At 42.3% G+C, this 16915-nt stretch overlaps 1 protein-coding gene across 1 annotated transcript; it reads left to right on the top strand.

Moving 5' to 3' along the window:
* The first annotated feature begins 6578 nt into the window (after positions 1–6578).
* LOC106739697 (olfactory receptor 6J1-like) lies at positions 6579–7526 on the top strand. The gene has a single exon (XM_014604438.1). The coding sequence runs from the start codon at positions 6579–6581 to the stop codon at positions 7524–7526; it is 948 nt and encodes a 315-aa protein (XP_014459924.1).
* Positions 7527–16915: the final 9389 nt, after the last annotated feature.

Consider the following 16915-nt stretch of genomic DNA (forward strand, 5'->3'; position numbering starts at 1 on the left):
ACAAAATCATAATATTAATGCCATGTTTCTTTTTTCTTTTCTTTTCTTTTTCTTTTTTCTTTCCCTGGGCAAAAGCATCAATTCCAGAGCAGCTCCATATTTTGTCTTGCAAGCTACACAACTGTGAGCTATACAAATTACCTTAAAAATGTAGCACCATAGACAAGTGTCATTTCTCTCATCCCTTTCCCCTTCTTTTATTTGGTTTCTTGTAAAGACAGTTATAATTCGAGAGAGAAAATGTTCCATCCACCAAGTATACTTTTTTTGTTCTTAATTTGAAACCCCCTTCCTGAAAAAAAATCGCATATTTCAAGTGAATAGAGTTCTGGCAAAATCTGTTATCGTTAGGTCAAAGAAATTGTGAGGGATAAAAAATAAATCAAGTTCCAACATGCTTTCTATTTAAGCATTCTGGATGGACAAATTTAAAACAGAAATAAAGTACATCCTTTCAAACACAAAGGATATTAATGCATATAGCGTGGCTGCCTTGGAATGGGGTAGATTTTCATTATTCCAACCATTTAACATAGAATTTGGCATCCGCCTGAAACAGTGCTTTTTTCTTTCCACCATGCATGACTGGACTGGGGAAATCACTCCCAAAGGATGTTCTTGAGCAAAGAATTCTGGCAGATTTAAAGGATCATGAGATATATTAAGGAACATCTCAGTTTAATGCTAGCAAAAATGTTATGGAAGGCTTTTTCAACCTCAAAAGTGGTTAAAGCAGTTTTTAAATGTATAGGGATGAGATGAAGACCATGAGCTTATTCCATGTTTATCCTACTCAGTCAATCACTGGTATTAAATGCTTCACTACTGTGGGGATTTTGCTGGCCAAGGATGGAGACAGTGCATCTGGCCAGATGGAAAATATGTCAGATGCAAACGGGTAATTTCTATGCTCGTATATATTTTTTAAAGGGCAGAATGGACAGCTGTGCAACTTCTGCCAGACTCGGGGAATTACACACACTGATTCTGGATGCTTATCTTGCTGGGATCCTATGACCCCAGCTGACGTCCTGCCCTTTGGGCGGGGGGCTGGACTCGATGATCTTCCGAGGTCCCTTCCAGCCCTAATGTCTATGAAATCTATGAAAGTCTATGAAAATTCCTGCACCAAACCATGTAACTTATTGGTAAAGTCTATGAATTCCTATCTGCCCCAGCCTATCTGACCAGTGTATTTCCAGGACATCATTCTCCATTGTCCAAAATCTGCCAAGTGAGGGAGAGAGACAATAGGAGAGTTAGGACTTCAGGACTTATGTAAGGAAAGCTGAGGCTGGGATTTGCAAAGCTGCTCTGGGATATTGTTGCCCTGTTCCCAGTGACTTATAAGAAGGGTCTTTTCAGTCAGGCATCAGTAGCCATCCCAGTCCAAGATGTATGGAGGGAATGATTATTATGAGACATTAATCCTTAGTGTATCAACTCTTTTAGACATAGACATTAGGGCTGGAAGGGACCTCGGAAGATCATCGAGTCCAGCCCCCTGCTCCAGGGGCAGGAAGTCAGCTGGGGTCATAGGATCCCAGCAAGATAAACATCCAAATGTCTCTTGAAGGCGTTCAAAGTAGGTGCTTGAACTACATCTGGCGGCAGCCTATTCCAAACCTTGAGGGCTTGGACAGTAAAGAAATTCTTCCTTATGTCCAGCCTGAAACGGTCACAGAGGAGTCTGTGACTGTTCGATTTTGTCATCCCTTGGGGCGCTCTGGTGAAAAGATGTTCCCCCAGATCCTGATGAGCACCCCTGATAAACTTATAGGTGGCCACCAGATCGCCCCTGAGCCTGCACTTTTCCAGGCTGAAGAGTCCCATAGCTCTCAGCATTTCACCATAATGTCTGTTTTCCTGACTTCTTATCATGTGCATGGCTCTCCTCTGCACTCTCTCAAGCTTCTCCACATGCTTTTTGAATTGTGGAGCCCAAAACTGAATGCAGTACTCCAGCTGCGGCCTCACCAAGGCTGAGTACAACGAGAGAATGATGTCCTGGGATTTGCTCAAGAAGCATCTATGGATGCAAGCCAGCATTTTGCTTGCTTTACTAGCTGCAGCATTGCATTGAAGGCTCATGTTCATCTTGTGGTCAGTCATGACCAGGAGATCGTAGAGACTGTGTTTGTGTGTGTGTGTGTCTTTCTCTGGTTGCAAAGAGTCTAGTGTAATGATATTCTTGTCCATAGATGGGGTCATGTGTTGGTGATGATACAATAAAGTCACAGAGGCCTAACCTGCGGAAGCTAGCCACCCCAATTTGTAACCAGTGCCAGTGGCTGATCATTTTTATGCCTTAATCCCATTCGCAGAGAAAGTTTGCATTTCCATTAGATTGCTACAGTCCTATTGTAATGTATAATAAAGTGCAATATTATGCTACAGTATATGTGCACTCTCTTAAGGTGGCTTACCTAGTTAGCATTTCACATCTACGCCCTCCTCACATTATTACATTCCTCTGCCTAAAATCTCATGAAAACCTGACCAGTAGCACTGATTTAAGTGGTCAGAGATATGTTCTTTCAATTATGTAGGTTGTTTCTTCCAGTTGTGAAGAAGAAAAGGAGACATAGCAGCTAATCAAATGCAAATAATACATGTTAATCATTTTGTCAGCAAACACTAGGAGTGTCACCTGAGTCTAAGTGAGTTAGGGCTGGATGGTTGTCTTTAGAGAACTTTCTCAAAGTTTTAAAAGTTTGAAACAGCTCCAGAGCTGTGGTCTTTTATCACTTTTTTCTTTGTCTGTGAGGAGAGAATGCATATTTCCAGTAAGTTGTCACTTCTATTGTGAGGCCTAGTAACATTTCATGGCATGCCACATGTCTCTGCATGTTGAGATGTGTAGCAGCTGGTCCTAGGATTTACATCATTATCTTGAGAGTGAAGATGATTAACTATTAAAAGACATTTGCAAGGGAACCAGTGGTTTCTCTACCTTTTGACCACAAATGCACTGTGCATGACAACAGGGTCCTTCAACACCCTGCACAGAGTGCCTTCTGAACTGGATGTAGTGTAGCCATCTCTGTGTGGTATCATGGGTGTGTTTAATGAGCACTGTTGAAAAATGCAGGCCTTTTTTTGCTAGTCAGTGGGCATATACTCTGCAAACATACCATTCATGGCCGTGGCATCTTCAGATACGCTGCATGACTGTGTGGCTGTCCCCTGCACCAGCAGCAACACAGACAATTCACATAGCCCCAAAGGCAACCCCTGTCCCAAAGAGATTTTGGGTGGAGGAAGATGGGGAAGGTATTAATTTCAACTCCTCCTTATGGATGGAGTCCTGAAGAACAGAGAAATGGTAGGCAGGGTTTTTCCATAGGGGTCAGTCTTAATTTAAGCCTGCTTTCACAGAAGTCATAGCTATAAATAGCTTGCATTGGCACCAAGGTTTGGACAGCAAAAGTGCCTTTGAAAAATCCTACTGTAAGTCTGTGGCATAGTGGGGTTTTGAACTTGTAATTATGAGGACTCAGTTCAGTACCATATCAGTAAAACCTCCCTCCATGCCAGTTGATCATCAGCCATCAACTATTATCTATTCTGGCAACTAGCTGTGAATTTTGCTGTGATTAGCACAAGTATGATTTCATAGTATTCCCCTGGGTATCTAATTACTGATTTGAACTCTGTTTCTAAACTGCTTCTCCTGAGATGCTACATATTAGCTCTTTTCTGTGTGACTGCTGAGTTAAAATGACCAAGCGTTCAGGCCACAGAGACTCAGAAACCTGCCATGGACAAAGAAAAGGTATCTCTTAAATGATGCAAAACTCTTATGGCCCCTGCACAACCATGAGGTTCATCACAGAGTATATTCACAGTAGTCCAGTACCTGTGTTTGTGTCTTTCTCTCCATCTCCCTATAAGAACTTAAAAAGGCAAGCAGACATTAGAGTTGACCTGGAATAGAATACATTTGTAGAGGTTCAAAGATCTGATTTCCTCATTTTGGGTTGACTTATTTAAAAGTATTTATTAAACAACTTTTTCAGTGAATATTACAATCTGGTGTTCAGGGAATGCACCTCCCCTCAAGATTCATTTAGCTCTGTTGGAAATGTCTTGATTGTATTTCCCTGGTTATTTAGTCAATGATTTTAATGTCTCATCTTTTTCTCCGCATTGCAATAGTGGATGCTTCATTTTGTTTCTCCCATCCTAACGTCACTTAGAACTGGCCAGTTATTTATTGGTGTTTTGATGTAAGCAGCACAATGATGAAAATAAGGTGATGGTGACATTTCCTCCTGCTGTCAGCCAAAAAGTAAGTATGCTTGTTCTTTAGTTTCCAGTGGGGCTGTGTGAGATGGTGAAATGGAGAATAGCATTTTCAGAGGCATGAGAATCGAGAACATAACTTCTGGTTCTCATATTTCCAGCACCTTAAATGGCTCTGATGGCCACAGAGAAGGTCCTTCTTTGAATCATGTTTTTTTTCTTTGAGACAGTTATTTAAAGGTATTTTGGATATGCAAAGGGCAGAGTTGCCTAGTGGGATTTCAAAAAGCTCCTGAAAGTCAAACTTCTGTACACTTTAAGAGAACCTAAGCATCCAAGTTCTTCCAAAAAATCTCCTTAATCACTATGCCTCTGTTTTCTCATTTGTAAAATTGGCATAATATTTCTGAATGATTTTGTAAAGCATGTGGAGATCATTGGTCAAAAGGATAAATTAGTGCTAGATAGTCGTTGTTGTTGTCTATCTTGTATCATTATTATTTATATTATAACTAAGTAATGGTTAGAAACCCTAATCATGGACTTGGGCCCCGTTGTGCCAAGTGCTGAACAAACCATCAAATTCCTGGTAGTCTGTTGACACTACCAGTATGAATAAGACTCAACCTGGGGCAACCAGTATCAATGTGGTGTCTTCCCTTGATATGTTGTAAATAATTACATCTCCATTGAGTGATACTGGGCCAGATCTCTAATTTGTGTTCATTTGATTTTGTTCCACTATTTTTATAATCTGCCTAGGCTGACTGAACAGTCATAGTCAAAGTGGACTTCAAATGGAAAATGAGTTGATACAATATTATTGCAGAGAGAGAGCCTTACCATACTGAGATGTTTTCACAGAGGTGTTTCAGGGAAGTCATGGGAAGGGATTCTTCCATTTTGCTTAGCACTGCAAGGGCCTCCTCTGGTATCCTGCAAGAAAGATATGGACATATTAAATATAATCCAGTGATGTGCAATAAAAATAATGAGGAATATAGAAAATGTGACTTATAGGAATGGGTTGGAAGAACTGGCAATATTTAGTGAGAAGAGAAGACTGAAGAGATACCCATCCATCCAAAACAAAAAAAGAGTGTTTTAAAGAAAATGGTGATCAACTGTCTTCTGGGTCCAGAGAGAACAGGTCAGGAAGGAATTGCTTTACTTTGCAAGACAGGAGATTTTGACTAAACAGTAGGCAAAACTTTCTAACTAATGCAGATGGTTAAGTATGGAAACAGATCAGCTAAACAGGTTGTGCAATCTCCATCACAGGAAGGTTTGAAGTGCAGGCTGCACGACGAGTTGGCCTGGATAGTGTAGACAAGGATGATTCTGCCTCAAGCAGGTGGTTGGACTAGGTGTCATGTCCTGAGGTCCCTTCAAACTTTGTTTTTCTATCTAAGGATTCAGACCCCTTCTCAATCTGTTGAGACGCAAAACGACTAGTTCAGAAAACCAAGACAGAATATGGGACAGTTGACCACCTCCTGTATCATCAGGTTCAGCTCCTGGCTATCTCAGGATACGAGCCCTAATCTTTTTCATGCACTGAGATTGAAGGAGATTAATAATTTACAGATATGACATAGCTTTTTTCTCTTAGCAAAATTGGATATATGTTCCAAACTGCAGAAATCACTGGGTACAGTTCTGTGGCTGGCATTTAAGGAGCCTAGACTAGGTTATCATGAAGGTCCTTTCTGAGGTTCAAATCTGGGAAGACTTGATTAATGATTTTTTTTTATTATTCGTGATGAATATGATCTTCAACAACTGAAGCAGGAGAAAGGTTAACATCATTTACTTACAAGCAGTATAGAAACTGAATTGTTGGGATTTAAAGGAGATAATAACATTTTTCTGCCATGCCAATTATTTCAAAATGTTGTTGATAAAAACCCACAATTAAAGATGGCAATTTTTGTCTTAAAGCTACCACCAAACACATCTATATTGAAAATTTGATAGATTTAGAAATTAAAAAAAAAAAAAAGAAAAGACCACAACCTGAAAGCTGTTTTGTTTGACAAGTGCTGGAATCTTAAGCTTTTTGACTGAACAAAATAAATACTGTAATATTTTAATTTTGTGATGATGCAAATGGAATTATTATTATATTTCAGAAAGATTTTTCAACCACTGCTTTTTCATGCAATTGAAAATCCAATTAAAAAAAGGAAAAAGGTCTTTCACTTTCAGATAGCTCTAGAGGTACTGCTTGAAATCATGAGCACATATGAGATATGATCTAAACTTAAAAAACTGTAAGAATTTGTTTAGTCATTTGAACTATTTTCCCCCTTAGCACACTTGGTGAAGGAAGGATGGAAAACCGGACTGCAGCAGCAGAAGAGTTCATCCTTGTAGGGTTTCAGATTGGGTGGAAGGCAAAAATTCTTGTCTCTGTGGGGGTGTCATTCGCATATATCTTGACGTTACTTGGTAATGTAGTCATTTTGTGTATTGTCTGCCTTCAGAGATGCCTACACACCCCCATGTACTTCTTCCTCTGCAATCTCTCTGTGCTGGACCTATGTTTTGCATCAGTGACTGTGCCAAAGATGCTGCAGAACCTCCTCTCAGGGGATAAAACCATCTCCTTTGCTGGCTGCATGGCTCAGTCCTACTTCTACTTCTTAATGGGCACTGTGGAATACTTCCTGTTGACCTCCATGTCCTATGACCGATATGCTGCCATATGCAACCCACTGCACTACCCCACTGTCATGAATGGCCGTGTCTGTGCTCAGATGGTGCTGGGCTGCTGGCTGGGTGGGGTCCTTTCTGTCCTCTTTCCAACCATCTTGATCTCCAGGTTGCCCTACTGCCGTTCCAAGGTCATCAACCATTTCTTCTGTGATTCTGGCCCCTTGCTGGAGCTGTCCTGCTCTGACACTCACATTATTGAGCTGATGGACTTCCTGCTGTCATCTGTTGTCATTCTCTGTTCATTAAGCCTAACAATCATCTCCTATGCCTACATAATTTCCACCATTCTCCACATCCCCACTACTACTGGCCAAAGAAAAGCTTTTAACACTTGTGCCTCCCACCTAACCCTGTTCCTAATGTCTTCTAGCATCTCTATCTTCATGTATGTAGTTCCATCCCAGAAGTCCATGTCAGAGATACGCAAAATACCTGCAGTGCTCAGCAGCATAGTTAACCCTCTTCTCAGTCCCTTCATATACACCTTACGGAATGACATGGTCAAGAAGGTTTTCAAGGAAAATTTTATCCAGAGCAAAAATCTTGTGTTTCCCAGCATATGAGATTTATTCTCCACTTGTGCTGCTACTTGCAAAATGAGGAGTGAGATACAGGAATGGCCAGACTGCGTCAGACAAAAGGCTCATCTAGTCCAGGGTTTCGTCTCTGACAGGGCCAGGACCAGATACTTCAGAGGAAGATGTAAGGAACCCCAGTTCCTCTTGATTTTCCCCCCAACCATTAAGATTATCTAGTTGCCCTATTGTGGCCCAAATGTCATAAACCACTTCTACTGTGACACCGCCCCCTTGCTTGAGCTCTCGTGTGCGGACATGTCCTTCATTGAAGTCATGATGTTAGTTGCAGTTGTAATCATCTTAATGGGGATTTTCACAGCAACCATTTTCTCCTATATTTGCATCATTTCAACTATTTTGTGCATCCCCTCTTCTTGCGGCAGGAAGCAAGCCTTTTCTACCTGCTCCTCTCACCTCCTGGTAGTTATAATACTGTACTGCAGCTCCATCTTCAGGTACATCAGGCCAACTCAGAGAGGGGGCCAGGATTTTGACAAAAAGGTTTCCTTTCTCTACTGTGTGGTGACCCAGCTCTTCAACCCCTACATCTACACGCTCCGGAACAAGCAAGTCAAACAAGCCCTAAGAGATCACTGGGGCCGCATCTTCTCAGAAATTGGGGTTGTTGAGGAAACCAGAAAGGCACGTAATGAACACAGCTCTTCACTGACATCACACCGGGCACTACATGCAGTGCACCCCATGGGGCAGAAGTGACACAAAGACTTGATTTTGCCTGACTACATTTTGATTTCTGTATCCAGAGACTACAAGGCATGAAGCAAACACCAGGCTTTTGATCCCACGATACAGGCCTTGCAGAACCACATGCAGAAATGTCTTTCAGAGCCCAGTAGCACATTTCTGATTAAAAATAAATGCCAGTCTCTATTTGTTTCAGGTGAAGGATTCACAAGATTGTTTGGAATACCTCCTTACCCACGCCCAATGGCTATGCTTCTTATATTTTAGAAATGTTGTTTTTTTCTTTTACATTTCTAGCATTCCCTTTTCCTAATTCACCATATTATTTGTCAGATAACAGCCTGAATAGGGCGACCAGAAGGGTGGCTAAGTGTGTCCTCAAGTTGTCACTTTCTCTCTTAGCGATAGGGGTAATTGTAATGTATTATTTTTCTATCAACATTATGCCACAAGTAGCAATAGAAGCAGTCTTAGTTAAAATATTAGTACCAACAGTATATTTTTCCTGTAGCACTTGTATATATCATCTGAGATTAAGAACCATTGGTTCAAAATCCTGCCAGGAGGCATTTGAACCTCATCATGAGTGAATTGATCATGTATAATTAGAACCATGGCTATTTTTAAGATGGTTTTTCTCCTGTTAGTCCTTTTTTCTTCACGCTTTATCACAGAAGCTATTGGGTCAACTGCACTGTCAAAAGTTATTCATCATTAAATAAACTAGCACACGCATTTCTATTGGAAGATGGGCTGTGATTTAATTGTCTGGTATGAGTGAGAGGGAACACCAGTGAACCACAAATCTTAAAAGAGCATGTCTGCAGTCTTTGCCTGTCCTGCTTTTGCATTGCTATAGACCCCCTGATAAGGCAATAAAACCTCTTAACAGCTAGCCTGTAACTACAGAAATACAAAAGTAATAAGGAAATGTTTTCAATAGCACACATGGAAGACCGAAGGAGTCAACTTCCAGGGTCCAAAGGTCCCCTACACCTTTCCTTCCCAAGTGTTTTAAGTATGTCTTTTTTTCTTGTACTGCATCAATTGAATGCTAGCTGAGGCTGTGCTTCACTTTCCAATAAAATGGGATTCTCTTAGGTCAGACAGGTGTGCTGTTACCTTTAATTTGGACATCTCAGACTGATACAAAGGGGTAACTTTCTTGTCCTTAGTATATGGTAAATCTCTTCCCAACCATTTGCACTACTCAATGTCTAGTACACACAAATCAAAGAGATTGCCCTTTAGAAAGTTTACTATCTGTCCAGTGATTCTCTAACAGGGTCCCAGAGGACCATGGGGTGCTTTAAGAAACTTTCAGGGGTGTTGTAGTGTGCTACATAGCATTAACACTGTTAGGTGTGCAAATATGACTCACAAGGTAAACCCAGAAATTCAAAGTGTTAAAAACATGCTGACCTGTCACAGCCTTTCTGAGTTCTCTGACCCAGAAGAATTGGTCTGTTCATTTTCTTTCATCAAAAAAGGAGTAAAAACTAAGAACTAACATTTCCTGAGGGTTGCCTTTAGTCTAAGAAATTGATACCCGATAACCTAATCATTAGTGAGGTCAAATGCCAAAAAAATGGTTGGTTGTGACTATACAAGGGGACATTTTAAAAATTACAGTGGCACTGAATGAGAAAGCTTGGCCCTACTGTAGTCTTTGTTGCCAAAAGTTTCTCTTCCAGTCACCTTAGCATTCAGAACTACTTTGAACTCCTTCAATGGATTCCCTTATAACTCATTTAATCTAGGTTAAATTTGTCTTCATTTTCATCAGGTTTCATGTGCCAACCAGATATTAACTCCCACTCACACCTGGTCCACACATGGTCCAAGATCTCAGCTAGCATTGTTTGGTAAAAGCATGGGCAACTGGTGCCTCCCAAGTCTGGGGGGGCACCCGCAGGTGCCGCCATTGGTGTTGGTGGTGGGGCCGGAGCTGGCGAGCTCCCGCAGGTGCCACCATTGGTGTCAAAAATGGGGGCAGAGCTGACAAGCTCCCGCAGGTGCTGCCGGCCACAGCAGCAGTGGCAGCCCTGTCAGGGTGGACACGTGCCCCCCCCCATGCATTGCCTATGAGGAAGAGTGCCCCAAATAGTCACAAGATCACCCCAGAGTACTTCTCCAAATTCTCCCAGCTCTCTCCCCTTATCCTCTACAGAAGACCATGCTCATTGTGCTGACCCCAATTATCTCAGATTATTCTTGTCTTTTCTCCTACATATTCTCCTTATTGTTTTCTACCCTTTAATTACATTGCAAGTCTCCTGGGACAAGCCACTAGGTTTAGCCACCAACACTTTACTCAACCCTGACGGTGGTGGGAAAAGTCTCTCCACCATGAAGAAGGGTTTTATAGGCCTCCAATTAGGCCACAGGCCTCCTATTGGTCCACCCAGGTCACCTGGTCCTCTATTGGGACACTTTGCCCACCCCGTAGGAAGATCAAGGCTGAGCTGGGGCTGTTTTTTAGTTAAGTCTCCAGTGGCAGCATGGTGACAATGCATTTACTTGCAGCTTTTAGATATCTGGGTTCAAGACCTGAGATCTTTAGAAGCTGAATCATCCGGGTCCTAGATGTGATTATTCCCAGAGCTGATGTGCTTCTTTTTAATTTCCTCTCTGTGGTGTAGCACTGTGAAAGGAAAGAGGGGTGCTCCTGTTATGAGGAGAGCAGAATATTGATTGAGCCTCACCTGTTCACTTTTCTGGTCTTGGTGACATTTCAGCTTTCTAAAAAAAAAAGGGCCCACAGATATTCAATGGCTATAGGGCACTTCAGCTTTTGGAAACCCCATCAACATGACATGTTTTCAGATCTAGATTGCTTGTAACCAACACCTTAACACATTTCTCATGCTTATTTTCCTCTGTTGGATAAGGGAATGTTTGCTTAAATATTCCTATATTTATTTTCACAGAGCCCTTCTTATGTACAGCTGAAGTGAATGATTTGGAACTTTATTCTACAGGATGTATTCATAGATTCATAGATTCAGATACATCAGGGCTGGAAGGGACCTCAGAAGATCACCGAGTCCAGCCCCCTACCCCAGTGGCAGGAAGTCAGCAGGGATCATAGGATCCCAGCAAGATAAACATCCAATTGCCTCTTGAAGGTGTTTAAAGTGGGTTCTTGAACCACCTCCAGCGGCAGTCTATTCCAAACCTTGGGTGCTCAGACAATAAAGAAGTTCTTCCTTCTGTCCAGCCTGTAATGGTCATAGAGGAGTTTGTGACCATTTGACCTTGGCATCCCTTGGGGTGCTCTGCTGAACAGACGTTCCCCCAGATCCTGGTGAGCACCCCGATAAACTTATAGGTGGCCACCAGGTCCCCCCTGAGCCTACGCTTTTCCAGGCTGAAGAGTCCCATGGCTCTCAGCCTCTCATCATAAAGTCTGTTAACCTGACCTCTGATCATGCACGTGGCTCTCCTCTGCACCCTCTTAAGCTTCTCTGCATCCCTTGTCAATTGTGGAGCCCAAAACTAGGTGCAGTACTCCAGCTGTGGCCTCACCAAGGCCGAGTAAAATGGGAGAATGACATCCTGGGATTTGCTGGAGAAGCATCTATGGATGCAAGCTAGCATTTTGCTCGCTTTATTAGCTGCAGCATCACACTGAAGGCTCATGTTCATCTTGTGGTCTTTTCTTATTATTGTCTTTGCATCTTTGTTCATCTTATTGTCTTTGCATCATGAAACACCAGAGGGCAGGGAACAACTACAGGCAGATCTGGAGAGGTTGGACAAATGGGCAGGAAACAATAGAATGCAATTTAACAAGGAGAAATGCAAAGTGCTGCACCTAGGATGGAAAAATGTCTAGTACACCTACTGCCTAGGAAATTACCTGCTTGGTAGCACGGAAGCGGAAAGGGATTTTGGAGTCCTAGTGGACTCCAAGATGAACATGAATCATCAGTGCGATGAAGTCATCAGCAAAGCTAACTGCACTTAGCTTTGATCCAGTTGTGATCCAGCATCCAGTTTTGGGCACCACACTTCAAGAGGGATGTGAATAACCTGGAAAGGGTTGAGAGAAGGACTACTCGTATGGTGGAGGGCCTGCAGGGAAGATCCTATGAAGACAGACTGCGGGACCTGAATCTCTTCAGGCTCCACGAGAGAAAGTTGAGAGGTGATCTTGTGGCTATCTACAAACTCAGGAGGGGGGCCAGCAGGGAATAGGGGATACTCCATTTACCAGTGCACCCCTCAGTGTTACTAGAAACAACGGCCATAAACTGAAGGAGAGTAGATTTAGCTTGTGTCATAACCAAATGAGTTGAGTGCCCCTGTCACAATAGAACTGCCCTGAATAACCGCAGTTACTTTCAAATTTGTTACGTTCTGCCTCATTAGCTATTCCTACCAGGCAGTCTGTTATTGGCTACTCTAAATGTATAAAAATCCATGCAGCTTCCGCCCAAGTCGGAAAGCTCTGAGCACGTGGTTGAGTACGGAGAACTTTGCCACGTGGCAGAGAAAAGCTGGAGGACTGATCACCCACCAACATCTCCCCGTCACCATCTGTTCCCGACGTATCCTTCATCCTGCATGCTCGCTTCTGTCTACCAACTCGCCGGCTCGCTTTGTTGCCAGTTACCTGTAACTACGCAAGCAACTCGTTACCTGTAACTACATAAGCAACCTTACTACCTGCGTCGTGGCCACCAGCGGCGTAAGTATAATTAAAGTAAAAGCTATTTTGCAACCATTACGCTGTGTCTCGCCTCTCCATCCACCAGCCCGCCTGACAGCCGAGTAATCAGCAATCCTCCTCAACTCGGCTCCGGCCGTCTGGGACACTCGCCTGGGCAGACAGATGGGGGCTGAGCAAGGGGCTCATGCCACAACCCAGCAGCCAACCCACCATAGCCCAGTACTGGGCCACAGCTTGGTGGTTGGGAACCTCTGTTCTATATTACATGGACCATTACTTTACCCAAAGAGTTCCTTTGATTTCATGTAAAAGAGAGTGAGGTGATAAGCTCCAAATTAGCCCTATTCAAATCACAGCATATTTTAAATGTCTTTACCATGTCCTCATCATTTATGTCCCTTCTTAATTTAAAGATCCCACGTCCTTTCAGTCTTATGAGAGATGTCACAGTGCTCCCTGATCTTTCTCTATTGTACATTATTATTCTTCGGATGTATTGACAAGTCCTTCTTATGGTACTCCAAAGGGCCAGCTTCTGGCAGGATGCTATCTCCTCTCCTTATGCCACTGTTGCTTGTATATAGAGAATTGTGCTTTCCGATGATGGTGTAAGTTGTAATGTAGATACAGTTGTATATTCCTAGATACACAGATGTCATGGCAAGAGGTCTGATATCATTGTGCAGTCCAAATTCCAGGATAACACAAACCATGGAATTCGACTTATTTCAGTCAGTTCCTTCTGTATTGGATCTATTATTTTATATTTGATTAAAACATATCTTCCACAAAGGTAATCAGTCATTAATCTAAACAAATACATTTGAAAATTTGAATTTCCTGCCTCTTTTCAAACTTCCTCAGTGGATGATCCCCAAATCTTGGAAATCTGCAAATTATTACTATTTGTCATGTGAACTGGATCTTTTATATCTTTACCTAGCTTGTTAAAGGGCCATCTCATGTCTGCTATTCTCCACCTCCAAAAATACTTTATGCCTTCAGCAAGTGATAGAAATGAAGTGTTGTATGAGCTGAAGGGCTACTCAGCAGTATGTCTGGTTTTGCCTAAGAAATAGGGAGGGAAAATAAAGAAGGAATAAAAGGAAACATGGCTGTGGGTGTGTTTATTCTAATGGCTGGTGTGACTGTAGAATATGTACACATACCCAAAATACAACTTAATTGGGTTTGATTTGACTTTCACAGATCACTAAATACTTTTTCAGTTGCTCATCAAATAAAGGATTTTATTTTAATCTTTCAACCTTTTGTGTCTGGAGTGGTATTCTTGGGAGGTGTTGACAAGTCCTTCTAACAGTATTCCAAAGGGGCAACTTTTGGTAGGACACCTTCTACTTCCCTTATCTCATTACAGCTGATTAGATAGAGAGCTGTGCTTTCATGGCATGGTATATAAATGTCCTTGTAGATTCACAGACCTATAGATTTCAGCTGAGGATATGATTAGGATCTATAACCCATATTCCCCTAGAGCATTGGCTCTAGCACTTTCTAGAAAGGCAATCTGCCATTTTAATTTTGAAAATGAAGAGAATTCTTTTATGCTTCAACATTTGTTATCACAGCTGCTAACACTCATTGTTGAACTGCCATGATTTTTATTTTTAATCCTAACTTCTTTGCCTTTAAGTGGCAGGAATGAGCTCTTTTAATACTTTGCTGTAATATGTTGCGATCCCTTTTACATTGAGTGCATTCTCCAAAAAAACATTTTTGTGCACTCTTATCGAGTTGTCTGAAGTTCTCCAATGCAGTGGATTGGATGGGTGATCCGCAGCATGTTTGGCTCTGGCAGAAAAATAGAAAATGATACTTCAATACAAGTAGAAAGGGATGAAGAGGTAGGGTATGCACATCGTACAACCAAATGTGTAGTTGAAGAATGTGTTCACATATGTGAGTTCCCTTTGGTCTATCTACCAGAGGTACTGATAGCATTGAACCAGGGTGGCCATTCACCAACCACAATAAGAATGACCAATTCGTAGTGACTCTGTCAAACTTCTTTGGCAGCTGAGCAAACCCCAGCTTTGGCCCATTCTTCAGGTCCTCACCTTGCAGATAGGGCTGCAAAAAAGTACTTTGTCCTGAGATTTCCTTCCATCTCCAGCTCCTGAGATTTGAGATAATGTCAGCTGGGGGAGATTTCATGGAAATCCTGAGGCTTTTGTAGGGTCCTTGGGAAGTGCATGTTTGCTTGTCTCTAATTCCTGGACACTTTCAGGGTTAATCATTAGGTCAGCTTGCATTAGTTTGGCATTTGCAAAATTTTGGGCTTTCACAGATACATGTCCTTGCATGAACATGACCGTGCACTTGGTGTGAGCTCCCCAAAGTTCATAGAAGTGAATCAATCTTACAGATTATCCTGTAGAGGGGATGGGAGGATTCCTCACACAATAGTTTCTCTATGAAGCCTCCTGTTTCTGTTTGAGTTATAATATAGGCTTTGGACAGATAACCTGTCTCATCTGAAATAATTCAAATGACGGAGAATCTGCATCATCCCAAAGAGAAGCCAATTATACAACAGCATTAAATCACTACACCAAAAGCTTCACAGGTCACATAGGCAGCGCTAACCTGTTCCTATTTTGTTGCCTAAGGAGGAATCAGTGACTGAACTAGAAACTGGTGAATGCTAAGGACCCGATGATCATGGTCCACTTGATGTGGGTCAATAAAAAAACATTTATACCAGCAATACTATTGTTGGAGTTAATTCTGCAAAATGATGTTGGTGCTGAAATGCTGCCTAGCCACCATGGACTTGTGTCCATATTTTTTATTCTTAAACCACTTAATAAGTTTACCATAGAACAGCTCCATCTCTCTTATCCCTATGCCTTCATTGAGATCCCAGTGTGAAGTATTCCTTCATCTAATTTAAATGTGTGGTCCAATCCAGGTCACATTCTTGTGGCCAAAATCCTTTGGGTAGGAATATGCATGTATCCCTTCTTCCCAGGAATGAACTGGCTTGAGCACTCAGTTGCATTCACAATCTGAGGGGGCTTGAATATATCTCCCCATGCCTGTTTTCCAACTGTCAGGTTGCAGACCATTGTTGGTGGGTTTTTGCATGGTTCCCTTGCTGAATGTGTCCCACTTTCCATGGAATAAATAATTACTGGGATAGCATAAAGAAAGAATGATAAAGAAGGAAAGGGTACAAGCCTCTCTTCTCCAGCCTAATATTTTTAACACTTTCCTGGGCAATGAACTGGCAGTCTTTCATTCCTAGTTCCTAAAATTAACTGGTATAAAATACTTTGCCATTCTGTAGAGCGAGGTCTAAAACCCAGCCCAAACCTCTTTCCTTGGAATTGCATGAGGGCCAGGCTTAAGTAAATCAGTGTGTTGACCTTTGTCTTAAGCACCTAAACTCCTTCATACACTGTGTAAGGAAGAAAGACCACAAATTCAGGGTTCTGGTTTCACTGAGGCAGCAAGGGTGCAGATCTCCATTAGTATATGGGTATTTAACTCCCATGGGACTCTGTGATTTTGGAACTGTAGTGCTGGGATGTCTACTAAACTCTTCTTAAAGCACTCCCAGAATCTCCTTCCCATAAATAAGGTGGTCCATACATGCTATAACAACAGTGTTATTTAGTAGGGTTGTGTGAAGCTTCGGGGGCTGATTCATTTTGGAGGAGATTTGGCCCAATTCAGTGGCCAAATCTCTGAATCCAAATTGAGTCTGGGGACCAATTAAAAGGTCTGAATCAATTTCAAACTCTCCAAATCAATCTGGAAAAGATTCGGAGAGCTTTGGTGATTCAGGCAGTCCCTGCTGGCTGCAGCAAGGGAGCTGGACCTGGACTCCATGCTGGTAAGTAGGGGGTGGGAGAGAGGAGGTTGGGGGAAGGGGGAGGCCACCATAGGGGGACCCCTGTCAGGCCCCATCTCCTGCCTGCTCCCTCAGCCCCCCTGAGCACCTCCCGACCCCTGCTTGCAGCCCCCCCAC

This window comes from Alligator mississippiensis, chromosome 7, assembly GCF_030867095.1.
Source record: "Alligator mississippiensis isolate rAllMis1 chromosome 7, rAllMis1, whole genome shotgun sequence".
Classification (NCBI taxonomy): domain Eukaryota; kingdom Metazoa; phylum Chordata; order Crocodylia; family Alligatoridae; genus Alligator; species Alligator mississippiensis.